This window comes from Polypterus senegalus, chromosome 1 (genome assembly GCF_016835505.1).
Source record: "Polypterus senegalus isolate Bchr_013 chromosome 1, ASM1683550v1, whole genome shotgun sequence".
Taxonomy (NCBI): domain Eukaryota; kingdom Metazoa; phylum Chordata; class Cladistia; order Polypteriformes; family Polypteridae; genus Polypterus; species Polypterus senegalus.
The window spans coordinates 159,256,976-159,282,741 of record NC_053154.1 but is presented as its reverse complement, the minus strand read 5'-3'; the positions used below and the strand labels follow the sequence as shown (position 1 = coordinate 159,282,741).

General features: G+C 39.1%; 1 protein-coding gene across 9 annotated transcripts in view; it reads left to right on the top strand.

Annotated features, from left to right (window-relative positions):
• tnika (TRAF2 and NCK interacting kinase a) overlaps positions 1–25,766 on the top strand; it is a 385,955-nt gene that overhangs the window by 257,365 nt on the left and 102,824 nt on the right. For 6 of the 9 annotated variants that reach the window (XM_039761347.1, XM_039761361.1, XM_039761370.1 and 3 more), the window contains exons 11-14: positions 2,831–2,897; positions 3,223–3,421; positions 19,142–19,258; positions 23,070–23,156. In XM_039761347.1, coding sequence (XP_039617281.1) covers positions 2,831–2,897; positions 3,223–3,421; positions 19,142–19,258; positions 23,070–23,156 — 470 coding nt within the window. The remainder of the gene's footprint in view (positions 1–2,830; positions 2,898–3,222; positions 3,422–19,141; positions 19,259–23,069; positions 23,157–25,766) is intronic. The other 3 variants (XM_039761379.1, XM_039761405.1, XM_039761414.1) reach the window with 1 other exon arrangement.

Genomic DNA, 25,766 nt, shown 5'->3' with positions numbered 1-25,766 from the left:
GGAGGCTGGCGCGTGAGTGAGGATGGCCCTGCCCGGCTCCCCACTCCTGACATCACACTTGCCCCTCCTCTCGGCCCACAGCCTCTGTCTCGGATTAGTGCTAATATATCGCTCCTGCAAGCGAACTATGATACTTAGTGTGATGAGAGAAGTCGCAAAATCAACCAGAATGTTCAAGCAAATTACAGAAAAAACCTGATCTAAATCCTTAAGTAGTTCTCTCATTCGCTAGCTATACAGAGGCAAGGTGTGCTCCAAAACATGGCCAGAGGTAGACAGACTCAAACAGAGGCTGGCATGTGAGTCAGGCGGGCCCTGCCCGGCTCCTAACTCCTGACTTCGTGCTTCCCCCTCCCCTCAGCCTGCAGCCTCTGTTTCGGATTAGCGCATATTAATCACTCCTGCAAGATACTTAGTGCCATGATAGAAGTCGCAAAATCAATTGCAATGTTCAAGCAAGTTATAGAAAAAAAAAAAAACTATCTAAAATTGTTAAGTAGTTCTCTTGTAAAACGCAGACAGACAGACAGATGTTGGATTTTATATATTTGTATATTGTATCTGGATTAGCCCTCGAATGGTTCAGGTCCTATTTCTGCAACAGAACTCTTAGAGTCATGCTAGACGATTTTTCATCTGAATCAGTCCCACTCCCATGTGGGGTCCCTCAGGGTTCCATTTTAGGGCAACTACTTTTTTCAATTTATATCCTGCCTTTAGGTGCAATTTTTAGAAAACATGCAATTTCATATCACCTATATGCTGATGACTGCCAAATTTATTTTTCCCTCAAGCCAACTGACTCCACCAAACCTCTCCTTGACTGTCTATCTGACATTAAGGACTGGTTGGCTGTAAACTTTCTTCACCTGAACGATTCAAAAATCGAGGTCATTGTTTTTAGTCCCGACTGCAAACAGACTCCACCCCTTGGCCTCGACTCTCTTCCCATTCCAGTAACTTCTTCTGTCTCCAATCTTGGAATCAAAATGGATACGGTCCTGAAAATGGATGCTCAAGTCAATAGCACAGTAAAATCCTGCTTTTTCCATCTTAGGCGAATCGCCAAACTCAAGCCTCTTCTGTCTAACCACCTCCTGGAATCAGTAATTCATGCATTCATTACATCCCGGCTCGACTACTCAAATTCCTGCCTATATGGTATCAGTAAGGCCACTCTTTCTAGACTCCAACTGGCTCAAAATGCGACTGCAAGGCTTCTAACTGGCAGCTGCAGAAGCCAACACATTACACCAATTTTAAAAACCCTACACTGGCTGCCGGTTAGATTCAGAATTGATTTTAAGATACTCCTCTTAACCTATAAGGCACTAAATGGTCAAGCCCCCGCATATTTGAGTGTCTTGCTCCATCCTCGCAATCCTCTTTGTGTTCTTAGATCCACAGATCAGTTGCTCCTAACTTTTCCCAAGGCACGTTTTAAAGCTCGTGGTGAAAGGGCTTTTTCCGTCTGTGCACCCAGGCTCTGGAACTCCCTACCTTTAGTGGTTAGAAAAGCCACCTCAGTCGCCTCATTTAAATCACGCCTAAAAACACACTTCTTCACATTGGCTTTTACTTCTTAACCTGTCTCATGTTTCTTCCTATTACCCTATTTTATTGGGTCCTCTGGCCTGTTTTTAGTATCTCTGTTTTAATTTCTCTCTTAATGTTTGTGTTTAATATTTTGTTTTAGTCTTGCTTCTTTTTAACTGTACAGCGCTTCGGTCAGTTGTAATGCTGTGTTTTTAAGCGCTCAACAAATAAAAATGGTATGGTATGGTATATATAGAGAGATTATTAATATGTATCGTTATTATATATTACTATTACTATTAGAGAGAGTCAGTGTCTCTACTTGTGTGAAATAAATCTCTGAAAGCATATTATTCTTTCTGTCTCAATATATACAAAGTGATACCCATGACATCACACATGGGTGCTCATATGCACATGCCTTATAATAGCACTCACAACATACTGTATCAAAGAAAGGTCAGCTGGCCTCCCATCAAACATTATTACTAAAGCATTAACTAAACAAGGCAAAGGGAGCAAATGTTTAAACAAATGAAAAGGTAAAATACTAAAATTAAATTAACTTAAAACTGTTTTAAATATCCATCCATCATCTAACCCGCTATATCCTAACTACAGGGTCACGGGGGTCTGCCAATCCCAGACAACACAGGGCGCAAGGCAGGAAACAAACCCCGGGCAGGGCACCAGCCCACCGCAGGGCACACAATGATGGATGGATGTTTTAAATATTGATAGTAGGTTTGTTTTCATGAAAAATTGTTATGTAATTTGGATTGCTCCTACTTTACTATATATCTTCATTCTTTATGGCAACATCTTTTGTGTGAACCATCTCCAGAAAGCATTTCATACTGGCATTCCTCAGCTGCCACACAAAATTTTATAATATTCACAATAAGTCGAAAGAGGGGAAAAATGCAGAGATTCTGCTTCCTATAGTCAGACATGGACCTAAGCAAGAGCTAACCTGAGTTTATTGAATGTTAAAAATAGAGACCATGGATACTGACACATTTATAAGCAAAAAAAACTTGTTTTAAGAAAGTCAGAAAAGTGTGTTATCTCAGTATTGACGCCTAAAGCAGTCAAGGTGCATCTTGGGAAAGGATGAAAGCATTGCAGAAAAGTATTCTGCTCTGCAGTACATTCAAACTTTTATTCCTAGCTGATCTGAGCTTCACACAGTGCCCTTTAGAGAGCACTAAGAGAAGCTATAAATTCTTTAAGATGACAAAACCAGACCCCTACAGGTATGCAGTGTAACACTTTACCTGTGTTAATCTTCCAGATGAGACAGAATATGAGTACAGTGGGAGTGAAGAAGAAGAAGATAAGGATGTTCCAGGAGACCCCAGGTAAGAAATTGCCTTCATGACACTAGGATTATTAAGTCAATTAAAAGTGGAAATGGTGAATTCATACTATTTTATTCAGATTTAAATACATTTTTTATGAAGTGCTTCTTCAGTGCTGAAACAGGACCATTCAGCTTGCCGTTTCCAGGTTTGATGCAGTTTAATTATACTCACAGTAAATTTCTCTATTGTAAGCTTTTACAAATGAAAGAGCCACTGCCATCTAACTTTCTGCATTACTCAGTCTTTTGAGATCATATATTATATGTTTTATTATTTTTTGTCCATAAATATATCATTTTTAATGGTGTAATTTAATCCATAGTTCTCTTATCAACATCCCGGGTGAATCGACACTACGGAGAGATTTTCTGCGTCTGCAAGTGGCAAACAAAGAGAGATCGGAGGCTATTCGCCGTCAGCAGTTAGAACAACAGCAGAATGATGAACATAAACGACAACTGCTGGCTGAAAGGCAGAAACGCATTGAAGAGCAGAAAGAGCAGAGGCGCAGGCTGGAGGAGGTAAGCAGCACTGGGTTTCTGTTCAAAGAGCAATGTTAAGTAGAGCAGCTTTAGAAAAGTGTCTCATAAGTGAGACTTTTTGACATTGCAAGTCTGACGTTTAGAGTGTACTGCTCATGCTTGTTCTCACTGTTCTCCTGAGTAGCACGGGGCCTTGATCCATATGCATACTTCTTATATAATGTGATGAACAGTAGCAAAATATTCTAAACCTTGAAGCAGTTACATTACTACAGTGTGATCAAGTCCCTAAACTTACAGAGGCTTCATTTACCTTTAGAAATATAGTGCTAGGTAAATTCATATTTTATAAAGGCTGTGTGTATGTGACACGCCAACTAAAGACGTTGTGCATTACTGAAACTAATTTAAAACTACTGTGGCTAACTACAGTACATTCAGTGGACGTTTCACTCAACATGTACCTGTAATGGCCATCTGAGTGTAAATGACTTACAGGAAAGCAACGTTTTCAGTGGATGTTATTAGCCTCCTAGACTTCCATCCATCCATCCATCCATTTTCTAACCCGCTGAATCCAAATACAGGGTCACGGGGGTCTGCTGGAGCCAATCCCAGCCAACACAGGGCACAAGGCAGGAACCAACCCTGGGCAGGGTGCCAACCCACCGCAGCCTCCTAGACTTTGTCAAGATAATTATGTCTCCTTACTTTTGGCTTTTTCTTAAGAACAAGAGCCGTTCTAAAATGAAATCACAGACTTCTTTCAATTATGTAGTCAATCAAATATTCAGGGATACCCATGGAAATTTAGAGGAAATGCACTTAACACTGAAATCAGAAAGTACTTCATTACAGAAGAAGTTCTGGTAATATAGTAAAAACTGCAGAGTTCTGTACTTGAAGCAAAATCTTTTAATATTTTTGAAAAGTATCTGAAGGAGACATTAGGACAACTTAGTTATTATCTAGCCAAGAACTTTTAATGGACAGAATATAATGTAATGTAGAGCATAAATGTACAAGATTCATGGCTAAGTAAAAGCTAATGTGTTCAACTAGAAATCATTTAGTTTCTTGTTCAATCTCAATATTGTTTGACTGTGCAGTAGCCTGGTAGAAAACTTGTGAGTCGTTGGACAAAACATTAATTAAAGAAAAAAATGATGGTAAGGTAGAACACAAAGCATCATCGGCAAACTGTGGTCAAATGCCAGCGTCACAGCCAAAATGATAAACTAGGGCCCTGACTGTAACTAGATGTCTTTGCCCTAGCTTAATACTAACCAGGAATGAGTCTTGTTTGTTTTGAAGTTAATCCAAAAGCTTGGACACCAAAAGCTGTGAGCCACCATCTTAAATGTTACTCATGTCAACTTCAAACCATTGGACTGGTAACAGCCAAAGAACCAACCACAAAATGCAGCAACCATGACTGACTCTACAAACAAAATTGCAGCTTAATAGACATAACACAAATAATTTCTAAAAAATAATTAATGACGCAGAATGGCAAAAGATGTTCACCTGCTATATTCATAACACTTTGTTACATTAGGTGAGTTGATTGAAGTGCTATGGCATCAATCATAGTGAACTGTCAAGAAGGACTGGCAGTGACGAAAAGAATGGAAATGGTTAAGGCAATGAGAAGTCAATGTCCATATTTGTGTAGGTTAAAATCAAAAACCATCAAAATACCAAGCAGCAAAGCCCAAAACTTTAACCAGTAATCAAAGTCAAATGTCATGCAATATCCTTTTCTGACCAGAACCTCAAAAGTTTTGTTTTCCAGTCCAAAATGTTGGACACTAGCAGCACTGGGGCATCATCTTAAATTCTACCTGGTGATGACATCACACAATGCATCTTCCAAATGTCACATGGTAGCAACAGAGCCAAGTTGTTAGCAACATCATGGTTGCCAATCTGAAAAATAAATGAAAATGGCAGAGCCCATAGGACTTAAAATGGGTGTCAAGACAGTAAATTAAAATAGTGATAAAATTTTGTCACACCTTAACAATTAATTACTAAAAATAAGAATGAAATTAAATTACAAAATATAAATAAGAAGAAAACATTGAATTTACATAGCACTTTCCAAGACACTCAAAACACTTTACATAGAGTAGTGGGAGCCACTTCAACCACCATTAATGTGCAGTATCCACATTAATGATGTGACAGCGGCCATTTTGTGTGCTCACCACACTTTAGCTTTAGGCACAGTGGCGCAGCAGCAGCACAGCTGCCTCGCAGCAAGGAGACCTGGGTTTACTTCCCAGGTCCTCCCAGCATGGAGTTTGCATGTTTTCCCCGTGTCTGCATGGGTTTCCTCCCACAGTCCAAAGACATGCAGGCTAGGTGCATTGGCGATCCTAAATTGTCTCTAGTGTGTGTGTGTGCCCTGCAGTGGACTGGTGCCCTGCCCGGGGTTTGTTTCCTGTCTTGTGCCCTGTGTTGGCTGGGATTGACGTGACACCCGTAGTTAGGATATAGCGGGATGGATGGATTTCATTTTGGGTGTAATCTGGGCTGGTGCTAGCTGGTGCTGTCTTTAAAATGATTGAGGGCAGGAGAAGAATTGACACGCAGTGCCACTTTGCAGGCTCTTCTATCTACATGCACCATGTTAGGATTTATTCGAGGAGTTAATCCTAAATTGTTTCTATTGATGAATGCAGAAACTGACATGTAATGCAAGTTAGTTAATTTTAGACCTTTTTCTGAAACATTAGCATCAGCATTGTTTGTGGGAGAGATAAGTAAACTTCAGAGTTCCTTAAAGAAGCAAGTATTTCAAACATTGACAGGAATATCTGAATGGCTCCTGTGGTAAAAATCAGACAGCAAACAGAAAAAGGTTTGGGAATGGCCACCTCGTATACAACAAAAATAAAGAAAATACGTCTTTACAGGCAGAGTTCAAAATGGAACTGCTAACAGGTTAATAACGGAGCTTTAATATGTTAGACAAAAGAAGAAGTGGAGTCAGGATGGCTGAAACAGGAACTAATGTGGGGTATAATGTATTCTGGGTATGGGAAATGATGCCATCAGTGTTGGCCGGAAGTGATATCAACAGCAGGTGGACCGGTGGCGATGTCATCAAGGGTCTTTGGCTGAACTGCAGAGGAACAGGAGGAGAGATGATAAATTTAAGTGAGAGCACCAACCCATGGTCTGGCTAACAAATATCAGTGTTTGAACCTGTAAACTGTCCCCCGTGCACGTGTTTGTGACATTCCCCACTTTTGAAATTTATGTATGTACAGGTAGAAAATAGCAAATTAGGTTGACTTTTGAATAGATTCAGAACTACATCTGCAATGTCTACAGTGCATCAAAAGGTGCTCACTCATTCATATATTCAGTTTCTCAACTTGGTTATTCTAGTACACCAAAACTAATTATTTCTAAAACTATTCCCTAAAGTCCTTTATTTGTCCCATTTTGTTTCCTGGTTGATATTCCTTGGTGCTAAGCTCCAAAACGGATGGATTCTTTACATGGCTCTTTCAGGTGGCTCACTATTGCACTATTCTTAAAAGGACTTCTTGCTTTTTGCCACACTAGTTGGAAAAGCATGTGCAACTTTGCAGGGTTGCCCTTTTTTATATGCGCTCCTGCTATTGATGATGTAATGTCAGTTAATACTGTTGGTTATTAATTCCTGGCTGATGTAAGTTGTCCAGTGCCATTGTATAGCCCTCCCTTCAAAGTCACTGTCCACAGCAGCCACCTCCAACTCCTTGCAAAAACCACAAACTCGTAGGAATGGTGGAGTGGCCTTCTCTCTCACTACAGTCATGCACCTAGTGTTGAGGGCACATCAGTAGGGTTTGGTTTGCTGCATTATCAGATGGTGCAGCAGGGATATTGTGTGCTGCACTGGATGGATTCCCTGCTCTTTACATGGCTCTTTGTGGTGGCTCCCTATCCTTAAAAGGACTGCTTGTCTTTTGCTGCACTAGTTGGTAAAGCACGTGAGACTGAGTGGAGTTGCAGTTTTTTAAAGGTGCTGCTGCTATTGATGATGTAATGCCAGCTTATTCATTTGGTAACTATTCCCTGGCTGATGTAACTTGTCCAGCATTGTTGCAATACTCTTAGCAGGTAATTCTTTCTGTTTTTTATATAGTACACATTGAGTATGCCAGTATATTGATTTATAGAACAACACCGTTACTGTCTGTGGATATTCACATATTGGGATCCAGGCTGCAATGGACTGGTGTCCTGTCCAGGGTTTGTTCCTGTCTTGTACCCTATGTTAGCTGGGATAGGCTCCAGCACCTCCTGCAACCCTGGTCTGGATTGAGTGGGTAGAAAAAAGATGTAACATATTGTGATTTAATTCCATATTGTAGATTATGATATAAGTTATTATTTACATTCTTTGTTCATGTGGATTTCTCAGGAGACTTTGCTGTTGCACTCTGTCCAGTCATGTGTTGTTATATCTTCTTCTTCTTCTTTCAGCTACTCCCGTTAAGGGTTGCCACAGTGGATCATCTTCCATAACTTTCTGTCCTCTGTTGTTATATGACAAACTAAATTTCTTTTGTAAATTAAGACCATAAAGAAATTTGACTAATGAGAGGAGACCACTCAGTCCATCCTGCTCCTTTGATTAGAAAACAGCTAAGTTGTTCCAATATTTCATCTAGATAACCTTAAATGTTGTTAAGGTTTATGCTTCAACTGCATGACTTGGTAGTTTCCCTCTGCTGCTGATTTTTTTGCTGAATATTTGTGTGAATAAGTGCTTCTTGGGTTCAACAATAACAACATTTATTTATCTCTTATATATATTTCTCTTCGGGTTTGTCCTGCTCCCTCTTCAAAACTGGTCCCCCCCACACACAGCCCACACGGCATTTCACGATTCCTATTCCTCCTCTTCCAAACCCTTCCCCACACTGCCTGTGGCCTTCCATACACCCCCATGCCGCTTTTCTCGATTCCTATTCCTCCTTCGGACTACCTCATTCCCCACTCCTTTCTCATGACCTTATATGTGTCGCATCACCACCCTATATTTAGCCTGACCGCGTGACCTTTCACTTCGGCCATGTGTGTGCCTGGGAGTCTTTTCCATAGCCTGCTACAGGAAGTTACTCTCTCGACCATTGGCATAGGTTTCACTGCTTGCTATTTTCATTATACTGCGACGGTTGTTTCCTAAGTGTTTGTTATAAAATGAATGACAGTATCTTCTCTGTTGATGGGTTTTTGTACAACGTCATCTCTATTCCGGGATCCGGCAACTGCCTGTTCCTATCGGTGGGTTATTTCTTGACACAAATGGTTTATGAAGGCAATACACTCTCACTATGACATAGGGCAGTAGATTTCGTTGCATCACATTGGGACAGATTTGGAGACGTTCTTCCTGTTGTTCTTTCCAACGCAAGTCGAGTTATCACAACAAGTCATGAGTACTATCAATACATGGCAACACCTGGAGTTTATGGTGGTGAAGCTGAAATTCAAGCTCTTTCCGAGATTCTCCATGCTACCATTGTCATTTACTTCAAACACGACCCCAACATCCTGCCTTGCATTACGTTTGCAAAGATTTGCGTTAATCTACAACAACCAGTCTTCAGCCACGGTCAGTTGTATGTGGCTTTTTTTAGGGTTAGATCTTTCAACTCATTATGTGTTATCTCCAGCAAAACACCTATTCACAGCTGCATCTTTCAAGAAGTATTTCTTTCTTCTTGATTTCTGAATTTGTTTCTCACCGTTTTACGTTCCTATTCTTACACCGTATGCTATGGCGGGCGTTGGCTAGTATAGCATATTTTCATACAAGTGGTGTAGCTCAAAGTGCTTTACAAGATGAAGAAAGAAAGGTTTATAAAAAATAAAAATAACATTAGGCAGTACTAAATAGTAAAGTAAGGTCTGATGGCCGGGAGGACAGAAAAACCAAAATAAAAAAACAAATTCTGCAGGGGTTCCAAAGCCACGAGACCACCCAGCCCCCACTGGGCATTCTATCAAAGATAAATGATCTAAATCAGTCCTTATGGCTTTCAGGTTTCACATGAAAGAATTAGATGATGATGGTCATGGTGACCTCTGGCCTTCTATCCATCAATGTAGGGATATCATGGTTCTTTGATAAGGTGGTGATGGTGCAGATCGCCTCCACAGAAAACCGGAAAAAGAACAGCAGAGAAAAGTAGGGATTAGTACGGATTGCAGAGCCATGATAAAAATGATAATTCAATACATATATAGTGTATCAGGGTTACACTAAAATGCAGATATTAGAAAGCCATGTTAAAATAATGTGTTTTTAGCAGTTTTTTAAAGAGCTCCACCGTATTAGCCTGGAGAATTTCTATCGGTAAACTATTCCAGATTTTAGGTGTATAACAGCAGAAGCCAGCCTCACCACTTCTTTTAAGTTTAGCTCTTAGAATTATAAGCAGACACTCATTTGAAGATCTAAAATTATGATTTGGAGTGTAAGGTGACAGGTATTAGATTGAAGCAAGATTATTTAAGGCTTTGTAAACCATAAGCAGTATTTTAAAGTCAATTCTAAATGACACGGGTAACCAATGTAGTGACATCAGAACTGGAGGGATGTGCTCAGATTTTCTTTTCCTAGTTAAGATTCTAGCAGCTGCATTCTGCACCAGCTGCAGATGTCTTTTTTGGGTAGACCTGAGAGGTTGCAGTAATCTAGTCGACTGAAAACAAAAGCGTGAACTAATTTCTCTGCATCTTGCAATGTTATGAGGTCTACCTTTTGCTATATTTCTTAAGTGAAAACATGCTGCCATAGCAATCTGATTAATATGTGATTTAAAATTTAGGTCAGAGTCAATAATTACTCCTAAATTCTTTACCTCCATCTTCACTTTTAAGCTTAATGGATCAAGTTTATTTCTAAAACCCTCATTATAACCATTTTTGCCAATAACTAAGATTTCTGTTTTCTCCGTACTTAGTTTTTATTTTTTCCTTAATACTCTTCTCTTTACTTTTCAAGTGATTTCCTAGTGTGCATGCATATTATGTTTTTGTGGTCATTGTAGTTGAGTTAAGGGGATAGATAGGTGGTTGCTGCACCCACCAAATGCTGACTCACCTGGATTGGGACCTGAGTGCAGCGGTTGACACCTCAGCACCTCACTGGAACAGTGTGAGGTTTTTTTTATGGTCTCTGGAAAACCAATCCTACCACCAACTCCCACATTTCCCTGTAAGTTGGAGGACATTGCTTGCAGAGCTGGATGCAGATTAATGTCATACCCAGGACAAGTAATTGCAGGCAAAGGGGTCAGAGTTCATTTAGTATAGCTCTCATTTATTGAGATCATTTAATTAAACTCTTAAAATGCAGAGCAGGAAGTGTGACAGGTCCAAATCTACCTTAATAAGGGCCAAGGAATTAACAAAGTGATAGCACTTCAACATTGCACAACCAAAAAGGCCATGGCAGTCACTGGCTGGTTGAAATCACAGGTAAAGTCCTGAAATGTTTGCCTGTTGAACTGCATGAAGAATATGCTAACCAGTAAGGGTAACATTAGTCCAGTCTTGGAGTTCCAGCTTCCCTTTCCCTTTTTCCTTCTTTTCTTTAAAGCTAAGTATTGTGCTTCTGACAAGGTGCAAACAGTAAAACAATTTAAACGCAATAACACCTACTCCCGTTTAAGCCACTCAGTGAGACCACAGCCAGGAGTGCGACTACATGTGCATATTTTGGAAGTTTGCACTCATCACCCACAGACTGATTTGGATGGAACAAATACCTGTAAATAAGCCAATTTAAAATACACTGGATGTGCATAATACTACAAAATAAAGCACCTTGATCTTCTTTTAACTGAATTGTTTGTCTCACAGGAAGTGGCCAGGCCTTTGCTATCAGATTTCTACTTAACACACAGCTTCCTATCATACAGTACACATCAAAGGGACAAAATGTTAAATGATTGGGTTCTGGTGACATCTTGCCAAGAAACCACTTGACACTGTGCATGATTACACTTCTCATGTATATAATATGCTGTATGAAATGCAGAGGAGAATAAATTAAGAATATCAAGATGTTTAAGTGAAAATTATCCTAGGTTGCACACTTGTAGCAGGGTTGAGAATGTGAATATATTGAGCATAAGCTCTTGAAATAGCATTTCCAGGTGCTGGAATATTAACCCTATTTTGCCAGCCTTTATCACACTGACTTCTGTTTATATAAGCCCTCACCTTCACATTTGTTTCTACAGCACAAAATATCTTGCTTGACTTGATTGTGAAATTAAAAGCCTTCAATGTGTTTTTGATATATGTTAGTTTTGCATATCCCATTGCCATTTCCCCTTTTATTCACACAAAAATCGGAAGTTATCTTCAGTAAGTTATTTCAAATACAGATTAAAAATAGTGTCTGCAGATGACAAAGAATGTTTAAAAAATGAATCACGTGCTACTTTGATTTCCCTCAGAGTTAAACTAATTTGAAGTTTTGACCTCATTTTTCTGAGTACAGGATGCAAGCTTCAGTAGATATAAGTGCTGTTTTGACACTTGAAATAGTTCTCTTTATTTAAGTGATGGTGCCCTTGCATGTCTGTCAGTTTTGACAACTCGCTAATGAAACAATGAAGTGATTCAAAGCTGGCACCAGAAGGCAACACAACTCTCCGATCCTTTGTCAATTCTAAAACTATTTTTATAGCTGGAGATTTGTTGGATAACATTTTAAATGTCCCTACTTTCATATATATTACATTTCTCATCCATATTCTTCTTCACTCACATTCTATCTATGTCCTTCTGTATATGATTTTAACTTTCCACACTGATGCATGCATTGCTAAATTTAACAGCACTGAGGATGCCACCTGAGAATATTTTACATAATACTGGTCATTTCTTCTTCCTCTTTTAGCTGCTCCCATTAGGGATTGCTACAGTGTATCATCTTTTCCATATTTTTACGTCCTCTGCATTTTGCTCTGTGACACCCATCATCTGCATGTCCTCTCTCGCCACATCCATAAACCTTCTCTTAGGCCTTCCTCTTTTCAGCTTTCCTGGCAGCTCTATCCTTAGCATCCTTTTCCCAATATACTCATCATCTCTCCTCTCTACATGTCCAAACCAATGCAATCTCGCCTCTCTGACTTTGTCTCCCAACTGTGCATCTTGACATAATACTGGTCACAGAAAGTGATATATTAAGGGAGAAGTTTTACTATCATCTGTATTATTACAGACTTACTACATATTTCCATTGGATCTGATATAATTGGGTTTCTGCTGTTCCTGGAAAAACATCACAGATTGTTGACCCAGGACAGCCTTAGTCCTTGAACCAATCTGCGTGGCTGCGTTAGACCCTTATCCTTTTAAATTATTTTTATCTTAATTCTAGATGGAACACCAGTGCCTAATGAGCACTTTAATGTGAAGACCTTTATGACAGTTCATTAATAATTTTGATGAGAACATGCCATTCAGACCATCAAAGCTCACCAATTCTATTCAACTTATTTTTCATATAATAGCATCAAAGTGAGTTTTAAAATATCCCCAAAGTCTTACCCTGTACTTCCATGCAACTCTATTTCTCAATTAGAAGGAATTCTTTTTACTCTTTCTGTGAAATTGACCCTGTGTACCTATCTTTTTAGAATTCATTTGAATAGAATTCATTTTAAAGTAACAAATGGGATCTACTTTAATAATTCCTTTCATAAAACACTTCAATCAACTCATAATTATTGTAACACTGTGTACCTGTCTTTTGTTAGCAGATACAAATGCTAGAAAAGAAATGCAGATTGCACCAAAAATAGGAAATCTTGTGTTGCCCTTAAAATCGTATCTATCTATCTATCTATCTAAAAATACTAAAAATAGTATATCTTCAGTTGCTCATCCATCTTTCTAGTTGTTCTTCCAGAGAGTGAAAATGCTGCAAGACAGTAAGAAATCCCCAGTGGAATCCCAGTCCTTTGTGAGTCACGTGAAAAAGGCAGAGACTGAGAGGAAGCACACATAAACGTGGAGGAAACCTGCAAAATTTAATTAAACTTTGAAGATGACCAAAGTCTTAGTGAGGATATTTAGGTCAGAGCAGATATGTGCAAAAAAAAAAAGAATCATGACATTAGAAAACTGCTATAAACTATTTCTTCCCCCACATAACAGACCAATTGGCACCTTCATAATAATATTTAAAATGCATATTAAGATGAGAAAGTCATAATAACAGGATATTTTATTTCTTCCCGTGTCTACATATGCTTTCTCCTGGATACTTTGCCCATATCTCTAAAAGTATGTGTGAATGGGCCCTATAATGAACTGACAGCCTGTCTAAAATATTGTAGTTCTTTTCTTTTTTTCCATGATGTTACAGGAATGGGTTGTTTCCTTCCATGGCGCTGAATTGGATTAATTGTGTTAGATAGGGTTATGTCATGCACCTATGCATGAGGCGGCATGGTGGCACAGTCATAGTGCTGCTGCTGCTTTGCAGGGTTTGAGTTCCATGTCCTCCCTGCATGGGGTTTGCATGTTCTCGCCACCTCCAGGAAATCCAGTTTCCGCTCACTGTCCAAAGACCTGCAAGTTAGGTAAAATGGCAAAATTAAGTTAGCCCTAATGTGTGTTTGGTGTGGGGAGTGTGTGTGGCACCTTGTTCAGGGTTTGTTCCTATCTTGCACCCTATGCTAGCTGGGATAGGTTACAGTATCCCCTGTCACTCTCGTTTGGATTAATCAAGTTTACAAATGACATGACCTCTGCATGATGAAAACCAAGTAAACTTTAGGAGGGAAGAACAGAAATTTATATTAATGATTGTTTTGGCTCACTATGTCCATATACAAACAAAATGTGAAACCTGTCTTACCTTGATATTCTGTCAAAGAATATTAAGCAATACAGATTTTAGAAGCCAGAGTTCATAATATGGGCGGCACGGTGGCGCAGTGGTAGCGCTGCTGCCTCGCAGTTAGGAGACCCGGGTTCGCTTCCCGGGTCCTCCCTACGTGGAGTTTGCATGTTCTCCCCGTGTCTGCGTGGGTTTCCTCCCACAATCCAAAGACATGCAGGTTAGGTGGATTGGTGATTCTAAATTGGCCCTAGTGTGTGCTTGGCGTGTGGGTGTGTTTGTGTGTGTCCTGCGGTGGGTTGGCACCCTGCCCAGGATTGGTTCCTGCCTTGTGCCCTGTGTTGGCTGGGATTGGCTCCAGCAGACCCCCGTGACCCTGTATTCGGATTCAGCGGGTTAGAAAATGGATGGATGGAGTTCATAATATAATCAGATTTATGGTGTTTTATTAATGCGAATCACCAAATATTTCACTTTAAAAAATCTAATTATATTTAGGAATCAGTAAGGAGCAACTGGGTACATTTAAAAAAATCAAATATATATTTTTTTTATCAGGAAGCAGGACAATATGAGCAAAAGACATGGCGTGAGGGTTTCCTCTGATGCCAGAATCGGCATCCCACTGGGATCAGGTTTATAGTTACAGAACTTATTAATTTAGACAATTAATGCAGATATCAATGTGACACATTGGTTGAATTTGAAAATGGCTTTAAATTAGGTGGATTAGCAGAGTCAAGATAATCCCCTCAGTGGAACTGGGACAAAAGTGTCATTTGCAAAGATACTTTGTAGACGAAGTTTAATGTAAATCAATGAAAAAGGTACACATGAAGAATGAATATTTGGAGTAGAATGTGCATATTTAAAAAAAAAAAAGATGTGAGCCTTAGAGTATTTATCGCCAGCAGTGTACAGAAGTTATTAAAAAGCTAATAGGATGATGGGTTAAATAATACTGCGTTGAGTACAAGTCCAGAGAGGTTACTTGTTTAACTTTATAATGAAACTGCCAAAGCACATCCTGAATACTTTATATAGTGTTCCTCTCCATATTACAAATGGGAATAGAGAGGAGCTACTAGACTAATTCTAGGATTGGGAGTATGAGCTATATGGAAGGGCCAAAGGGGTAGAATCATTTTGCCCTAAGAAAACAAATAAGAGAAAACACTAAACTGGCATTTACCATTATTAATGGAGTAGTTAGGGTGAATACCAGCCTGTTACTTTACACTCAGTTTTTCATCAGGAATACAAGGTCGCTCTTGGTAACTGGTGCAGGATATACATTGCACAAATTTTAGAAGGTATAGGATTTCTGCATGTGGATAAACATATGGCATAATTTATGAAGTAGTGTCTTTGAAAGCAGTACTTTTGAGGTGATTCACATTTTGACTTGTGAATGGTTTAAGTGAATGAGAATTAATGACCTATGCTGTGGTGAATAGCCTGTTCTCTTCAAAACCTTTATGTTCTTCAGTTTTTAACCGCAGGTCACATTCAGTGGAGCAGTGATGCTTCCTGTTGCACTACTACTGACCTAGCTAACTCATGTACTTTCACAGAAAGCCCAGTTTCTATCATTTGTTAAGTGTGTTCACATATAATGTTAGAAGCCCCAGCAGTGATTTCCATGTCTCCCTGTCGGTTGAAGCAAAAACAACTTGACTCTCGATGGACCAATTTTGGCACACTCATTCTTCAATAAGACTTGTTGAGAAACTTCAGTTTTCATTGACATATCTTAAATAGAGATACAAAGTTTTGAAGTTTCAAAATCGCTCGTTGAAAAGCATTGGTGAATTTGCAAACCTGTCAGTTTTAACACAGAGAAACATTCTTTGTGACTTCAATTATGGATTAGTTTGCTGTTTCAAATTTACTTTGAGAGAGGTCATGGTATTTTCCTCTTTTACTCATCTGACAGCTGCTCTGGACTCCCAATACAAGTTGGTCAAATGCCTGGAGAGGCACATATGTGCAAGCCACTTGTACACCAGCTCACTTTTCCTACTGCTTGAAGTAAGTTAAACGTAAAAATAAAAAAGAAAGTGACTTATCTACAAGTGTATGTAAGAGGAAAGGGTTCACAAAATCGCACACTGCCAGAGATAAAAAAGAAGTCACATATCAAAGTCGCCATGAAAAGGCGAGTTGTAGCCCACTGTCTGAGTGTCATATGAAAGCTTATTAGGGTACAGAGAAAAAAAGGCACACAGTGGGGGAAAAAGCACGAAATGTCAACTTCAATCTCGACATTTCCACTTCAATCACGTAGTTTGTTTTGTCACTTAAGTCATCTTAAAATCGTTTAATTAACCAGTTTCTCAAATGACATTGTAATTAAAGTAGCATGTTAAATGCTTTGTTTTGTATTTGATCTTCTACTCGTATGTGATCTATGTGTGTGAATCACTACTTGCTTCTTAAACTGGCTCTCTTCCTTCAACTGGACACAGAGTCCATGACATTTGTGATATTACAGCTCTCTGAATAACTAAAATACTGAGATGTATACGTGATATAATTTTTATGATGATAGGAGTTAAAGCACGTTATTAAACATGGCTTTCACGCCGTAGTGATTGTGTATGACCTTCGATGAAATAATTTATTGCAGCAGTACTCAGGGGCGGCTCTAGGCTTGTGGTGGCACTGGGCAGAGGAAGAATGGGTGGCTCCTTCGCCCGCCAATGTAAGTAATGTAGTTTATGCACGGTGGATGGAAAGTCCGTTGTAGACACTGCATAGCTGCCTTGTGCTCATGACACAAGCATATAACTTTTGCCGAAATTTGTCGCTGCGTTTTTAGCTGTGTTATTTTCTCTTTCTGTTTTATATTCAATATATATTGGCGTAGCCGCCACTGCAGTCCTTGCTTTTCTTTCCCCAAATACCCAATCAGAATTGGAGAGCGCCGATTCTTCAAAACGTTTAAGGAGACTGAAATATCTTCGTAGTACATGTTTAATTATTCTATCCTTCACGACACTCCCAGTGAAGAATATAGATTATTTAAATGAAGTTAAAGTTTTATCTGTAAAATATAATCAACATATTTTGCTGCATTTCACCTTAAAAATGATATTGTCATCATATGTAAATACGTGCTTTATAAAGTGACTCAGGTTGTGTGATATTATAACTGTAGTGCAAGTTTACAGTGGGGTGATTGTACTTATAAGTACAAACAGTTCTACAAGGAGCAATTGATTGAGCGTATTTATAGTTCTTGGGATGAAACTGTTTCTGAACAGCGAGGTCCGTACAGGAAAGGCTTTGAAACGTTTTGCCGTGGCTGAGGCAGTGTGTCCTTGAAGCTGTATACCGATAGTTCTCTTTCCGATAAGCTACTGCTGTGATTCACACTCAGATACAGTGATATAAATACTCCGAGTGGTGCAGTGAGAGTAATATGGAAAAAGATGATCCGCTGTGGCAACTCCTAACGGGAGCAGCTGAAAGAAGAAGGTGCTGTTAGAGTAACAACGCTAAATCAGTTATGGTATTTAGAATACTATGGTTATTCCCTGGACCATTATATTGTTACAAGTTAATTACAATCAGATGCGTTACACTAATAAACAGTATGCGGTTAGTTTCAGTGTATTTATAAAAAAGGAAAATAAGAAGTAACTACACAGGAACAGTAGCACTGCTTTGACGCTGGGTGCCGCCAGTCTGCAAAACCGAGCGGAGAACTTGCGTACGACAAGGTATGAGGTACCGTGGAAAAGTGTGTGGCTCTACGCCAAGAGTAGGTTTTATACATCGCGATTTGAACGTGGAAAAGTTCTTACGCAACATTTCTGTGCGTACGCACTGTTTATACATGAGGCCCCTGTTCTCCATCCTGGGTCTAAGCAGCCAACAGCTTTGCCTTCAGATTTTATCAGAGTCTCCATCAGGTACTTCTATCAGAAATGCTATGTTTAAGAAATCTGAACTGTACCAAGTCACCAACAGCTACTAGTAGGACATCGATCAGTGCCATTTGGACATAACTTAAATTGGAATTGGAGCCACCACAACCCTTTTTGGGCAATGATGTTTTAAAGTAAAGTTAAAAAGCATGTATTTAATGTAGTCTACAATTACATATGTAATTGCATTCTGTTATCACTGTTCTTTTTCATTTTCACTCACAATATTTAATAAACAAAAATATAATAAATAACTCTTTAATGAAGCAACTAAAATTTAAAGTGCTCCAGGTAGCACCTGAACATGCATACATTTTCTGACTAATTTATTATTCCTCATCGACTGTGAAACATTAATAATTTACAAAATGTTTTAGGTGGCCAGAGCAGAGTGTGAAATCGGTTACGAATGCTGGGACCTGCAGATTATAAGATGCAAAAATGTTTGACAGCAAAAAGAAGCTTATGTCTTCCTCATTCACACATAATCAACAGATATGTATAACATTGGATCTTCTAGCTACTAAATAGTTTACCTAAGGTAGAAATTACATCTAGAGTGCAAGAGACAGGACAGTTACTCAACAGAGAAAAAGGCTGTCACAGATGACTACAGAAAAAATACGCTAATGCCTTTATGAAGTGGAAACAAATGTTTTTTAGAAGAGTGCTCAAAGTGGTAAAAATGAAGGGTAAAACAAGGGTGCCCAGGATTGAAGACCTGAACCTTTGCAGGTTATTAGAAGAAGAGAATTGATCTGTGAACCTTTAACTGTAGGATAAGACTCATTGGGAGAAGTACAGTTAAACTCTGCTAAAGTGCTTAGACCTCCATGTCTCCCTTAAATGTTTCCCAGGGTGGGCAATATTAAATCTGTTGTTGTTAAGGCAGATAGAATGACGGTTTGATGATAAATATTGCATTTATTTTTAACTTTTTTTTTTTTTTAGCAACAACGACGAGAACGAGAGCTGCGAAAACAACAAGAGAGAGAGCAACGACGGCGTTATGAAGAAATGGAACAGATTCGCAGAGAAGAAGAGCGGCGGCATGCTGAAAGAGAGCAGGTGCCTGAAACTACTACATTTGTTTCTTTTAAGGGGAACATTGTGTACCTAATCAAAAGAAGTGAGAAAGCATATTTTAGCAGTTGATAAACCCATTGTCAGACTCTATACTGGTGCAGTTTGTACTGTGTTCCTCCTGGTGTACGATAATGCCCGGCCTCATGTGGCGAGAGTATGCAGGCAATTCCTGAAGGATGCTCTACTGACCTAAATCCAATAGAACACCTTTGGGACAGTATGTTTCGGTCCATCTGATGCTACCAGGTTGTACCTTAGACTGTCCAGATCTGGGAGGAGATCCCCCAGGACACCATCCGTCGTCTTTTTAGTAACATGCCCCAATGTTGTCAGGCTAGCATACAAGCGCGTGGGAGCCATACAAACTACTGAGTACAATTTTGAGTTGCTGCAATGAAATTTCGGCAAAACGGACTGGCCTGCCGCATCATTTTTTCACTTTGATTTTTGGGGTGTGTTTGAATTCAGCCTTCTATGTTGATAATTTTCATTTCCATCAAAATATGTGGCATCCTTCTGTTCCTAACACATTACCTAGTCCATATCAGTACGGATATCCAGAAGGATTTTTTTTCCCCATTGAGATCTAATGCGTTTTGAAAGTGTTCCTTTAATTTTTTTGAGCAGTTTATAAAGCAAATTTTCTCTTTCATCTCCTTCCACACCTCCTGTTAAGTGTCAACCACTGCCCCCCGACTCTGACTCATCCAGGTGAGGTGGTGGGCTCCTTTTAAGGTGGATCTGGGAATGCATCCAGTGCCATAATGTGTCCTCTTTGAAGCACTTCTGCCTCATGTGGAAACCATGGGGGTCCTCTCCCTACAGCTCACTCTCACAGCACCCAGGGTCCCCAACAGGGCTGTACTTCCGGAATCCATCTTCCGTGTACCCTTGAGGGTGTCCAAACTGGGACACCCTGGGAGTGCACTGACACCTGTTGCATGGGGGATGAATCTGTTCCTGGCCTGTTTGCTTCCATGGGTCCACCTTTTATATACCTCCGGCTGGGAAAGAAGTTATTTTCCCATCCAGTAGGCATACCCCATCTGCCCTTCATGGCACGTACACTATTAGACATATATAAATGAAAGATCTGTGTGTGTGTGTATGGAGCAGTCTGCTCTCCTCACACTCAACCACGACCTCTAGATGACACATGCATGCGCTTTTACATTTTTTCAGAGCTTGCATGTGCCTCAGTTCTCACTACGAGTGTGTGTGCATGTGTGTGTGTGTTCTCTCTGCTCACGCTAAACCACAACCATGGGAGTTAGTGTGAATTTCATGAAATTTGTAGAAACTTGTACAAGTGTGATTTGTACTTGGTGAGATGGTGCATGCATGCACTTTAATATTTTTTCGGCACTTGCATGCACTTCAACTCTCATTTAACCCAAGCAGACAAACTCAGCTTTGTGGTAGATGCATGTTGTACATCCACACAACAAGCTATTATATATTTGCCTGAGACAGGTTCCATCCTGTCCTGCTCAATTTGTACCACATATAATACACACAGTATATAAATATCTAATTGCTTATGGCAGGATTTTTGGCTGCTGCCACTTACTATCACTGAAGGTTGCATCCTGTCTCTAGCTGAGCTGTTTAGTTCGAGGTCTTTTAATAGTTTAGAGGCCATCCCTTATGAAGCTCTTATTGACTGTCCTGTACTTCTGTGTTAATGTTCAGCACTGATTTGAGCAATGTACATATGCCATTGCATTGCCCCCTGGTGACAGGTAGCTTCAGAGCAGCTAGTTCTTTAAAAAATATGAAGACATTCATTCAGCACAGTTTATTTCATAGAAATTAAAAAAAAACATGGACATGCATATACAGCTTATTAATAACTAAACTGTTCAACTTATAATGTATAAAAGAGGGAAAATATATTTGTCCAGATCCTCTCCATTATACTATAAGGTCAAAGTATGCTTTCACATTGTTGTCTTGAAGACTTATGTATGTCACCTCAAATGCCCTTTGATTCTTCCAGGCTACCTGCTCTCTCATGTGGAACATATACAATTCTGAGCACCACAATACATATATTTTACATTAGGCTCCTAATAATTGTAACATCTCACCTCCAAGCGGAGCAGTGAACCAATGTCTGCCAAAAAATAATTTATTCTGTTTGTATGGTCCAAAACTCTTATGGTACTCTCTTAAGTATCTCTTTAAAATAAAAAGCTGATATGAGAACATGACTTTACAAGTCAAGAATTCATCCTACTCCTGCTTCTTGATCAGTTGCAAAAGACCCTGAAGGAACTTATTCATTCTTGAATTCTTTTATGGCCCTTCAGTTTATGGCAAAAAAAAAAATGCCACCATAAAGGCCAAAGTTACTATTTAGGGGGACCTAGTCACTTAGTTGTCATCAAGATTAATGATTTGTTGCACTAAAAGTAATGAATGCCTACAGCTATCATAAGCCTGTTAAAAATGTGATGTTTGTCCCCATCCCTCCATTAACATTTGCTTTCATAGAGGACATATTTATTGTGCTATGGTTCCTACCACAGCCACAATTATGGAGTCTTGAGCTGGATTGTTTCTCCTTCTGCTCAGATGAGGTTGTTTTCAAATTCTTCACTTTTCTCCCAAGACATCCAAGTTTGTTCAGTTGACCATTCCATAAATAGTGTGGGCTTCTCATGACCATGGACCAGGTTTAAACAATGGATGGGAAGGGGGGTGCCATTCATGAAAAAAAACAAATTTATAAGTGTAACTGAAAATTAAAAATGACCTTAATACATGAATTACGAAATGAAATGTAATTGTTTGAGAAAGTCAAGCATTTCTACCAATGTTCAAATTGCACTGACTTCCATAAATATATTACATGTGTGTGTCTAGGTGGGTTGTACATCATGAGACAATGGCTGTAAATAAACCCTGCCAACTGCTATGGAGCTTGTCACTTATAGCAACATTCTTATTAATTGCTGTTAATGAATTTTTAAAGTAATGTTCTCTTTTTCTCCCATGTGATTAGTTCCTTTAAAGTATGTAGACACTCATTTGTGGAATTTTCTTATTTTACAGCAATTTTGAAAAATCTGGCTGGTTGACCTAAAAAAAGTGTGGGGAGTGTGTGAATTGGAGTTGGTGGACCTCATGAACTCATTAGCATCGATTTTACAGATAATCTAGCTAGAGGCTGCCTTGAAGAATTGCACTCAGGACAACTCAGTGACTACAGTGCCACAGGACCGGGCTCAAGTGTAGGCCTGGTCACTTTCTGGAGTTGTAATGTTCTCTTGTTGCTTATGTTGGTTAATATGAATGCATGAATATGCACTGTAGAAAAGGGGCTTCTTGTTCAGCACTGAGCTGTACCTTCTACTTAAGGCTGCCAGTGTATGCTCCAGCTCCCAAAAATTGTATCAAGCGTTCACTAAATGGATAGGCTTAATAATGCAGTCACCAGCATCACCTATAGATAGCCAGTGTGACCTGCTGGCAAGAGATTGATCTTTAAGGCTCCAGGCTTGATTCGTAAATTTAACTTACTGTGAAAACCACTCAAACCACCTGTACTCTAAGATACAAAAACGTATTGTATCCTGATCTTGTAATAATAAAAAATTCTAGACCACAACTGTCTTTCAGCTGGGTGCTGCTGCTTTCATGGTGATCATTTACCCAGCATGGCTAACCAAGCGTTCTTGAGGTTCAGCTTCTCTCCACGGTGATTTAGCATTTCTTTCATCTTTTCTTTCTGCTTTTCTGGTGAAGTGATGGCTTATTTTTTTCTCCTTCCCTCTGGCTTTACCTCCAGGAGTACATCAGGCGGCAGTTAGAGGAGGAACAAAGGCAGTTAGAGATCCTGCAGCAGCAGTTACTGCAGGAGCAGGCTCTTCTACTGGTAATGGGTCTTCTCCAGCCTAATCGCATGGGTCGTGATTTTTTTTTTGTCTCTCTCTGCCTGTCTTTGTGAATTGTATGTTTATTTTTCATGCTGTTTCCATATTAATTGTGTCTGTGTTGGACAGAAAAGTGAAAGATGGTTGGTAAGAAGACTGTCAAGAGTGGGTAGTTACCGTATAAACCACTCTGTTCTGTTTAATTGACTTTCTATTAAAAATAGCCCTGGCCTCTTTCTGGAACTTTCAATGAAAAGTTAACTTAATCATGTACTTAATGTACTTAATGTATGTGCCCACTGTGTTTTATTAGGTCTTTTATTTTTCAATTCCCCTAAATACAAATCTACACAGTCAAGGAGTGACATGGTAGCTCCCAGGTTCAAATCCAGCCTCCCCCTGTCATTGCTTGGAGTTGGCATGTTCTCTCCATGTCAGTGTTGGTGTCTCTCATATTTCTTGTTTTTTTTCCCTGATACCATACGTGTGCATCTTACGTTAATTGGCAATTCTAAATTGACCCCATACGTGTTTTCCTTGCTGTGGACTAGGGTCCTTATCCGAGCTTGGTTCCTACATTGAACCTTATTCTACCATAATATAATGTGGTCTACTTTAGATTAAGCAAGTTTCCTCATGGAGTGATAGTCTTATGCAAGGAACAAGACTGGCAATCATAATGTTCGTTCCTTTATTCAAGAAAGATTTCACTTTTTTGTCCAATGTAACAAGTATTTTTGTTTGTCTCAATAGGTAATGTATATTTTCTGTATTTAAGTCAATTAGATATGACTTAGCAATAGACACCAGTATTGTATTATTAACTCTATAAGGAAGGAAAAATTGAAACTGATTTATTGTGAAGTGTCCTCTTTTAATCATGAACTGTTTCTCAGCACTCCCGAGGAAGTGTGTTTCATCTGTTTGAACGCATTGCAGACTGAGGTGAAGAGCTAGTGTGTTTGCCTCTCACAGATTCTCTATGATGAACCATCATATCTGGTCATTTAGCCGGTCGTGTGCTACTTGCCTTTTCATTGCTCATAGAACCAAAGTTGCACCTCTGCTTTCACTTTGTTGTTACAGAGGAGTCCTTTTAACTCAGTTGAAGACTGCCCTTGACATAAACATTGTGTGTATCATACTAAACATCCATTCTGAGGTTTTTTTTTTTTTTGTTTGCTTGTTTTTGGGTTTTTTTAAATAAATAAAACCCTGAGCATCTAGAAATCTGAGAAAAAACACTCTGCTCATCCAATTTATAGTGTTGCAGGGAGGCAGCCATGTTACATAGTAACCTACCTCACTTAAAAAAAGTGTATGGCTGCTCGCTCAGTGTTATTAGAGTTGCCAGCAATTGTACATAGTATGAAATGTTTGCATTTGTAACTTTATATATTGAAGAACCACTGTAGAAAGACAACTATCTCCAATTGCTTGCCATTTCTCAATATCAAACCCTGTGAAAAAAAAGGAGTGGGAAGGAAAGGACATTGTCACTGATCCCCTGCACATCTCCACTTTACTTTCTGCTCTTCTGTCATAAGTAACATCTGTCTACATGTTAGAAAATGCCTTTACTGAAATACCATCCTCGTCAGTTTTTTCCACATGTGGCAGGTGATGTGACTACAAAACATGTGGGGAAAATCTCAAAGCAGGATCTTCATGTTTGGTCCCACAGAGCCGCAGGTTACTTTTCTAAACCAATTGATTAACTAGAAGCCCATCCTTGCTGATAAACTTATTTAATTGTATGGCCTGTTCATTCTATAGGGTGGTCCAGATCTAATTATGCAATTTTCATTACACTATAACTTATTAAGTGTATTACATAAAAAATCACCCGAAAAATCCCGGACCATTGAGAAGTGTGCGAACTGACGACATGAAGAATTGTCTTTGCGCCAAACCGCATAAATCAAAGTCATCCAGACGATCTGGATCTGCATAATTAGATCTGAACCACCCTCTATCTATCTATCTATCTATCTATCTATCTATCTATCTATCTATCTATCTATCTATCTATCTATCTATCTATCTATCTATCTATCATGTCAGGTCATTCCTATTACAAATTATCCCTATACAGGAATGTCATTAGAGACCTTCATCATTTCTACTAAATTTCTTCCCAAATATTTTATTAAAACAGTTATCTGATGATGAACACAACTAGGTATAAATTGGATCATGTTAGATATAGAACATCACATTTTTGATTGTTGGTAAGAAAAATGTAACTCAGTTAAAACTTGTGGCTATAGGTGTTTATAACTAAAAGAGGCCGATAAGGGCTGGGAAATTAAAATATTCTGGAATAAAAATATTTGCCATACTGATAAAACTAGGTGGAAGAAACTTTAAAATATGAATTATGAGATCAATATTGTGCACAATGAATATGTGTAGTTCTTAATAATGAAAAACATGGTAAACAGCAATAAGAAAGGGTATTAAATAAATGAAGTGCATGGTGCATTGGTAGTTCTGCTGCCTTATGTCTCCAGCGTTCATTTTGTGTATCCCATGCCCTGTTGCAGTGGAGTTTGTTCAGTCTCCCTGTCTCTTTATTATTTTTTACCATGGGCCCTCCAGTCAAACGCAAT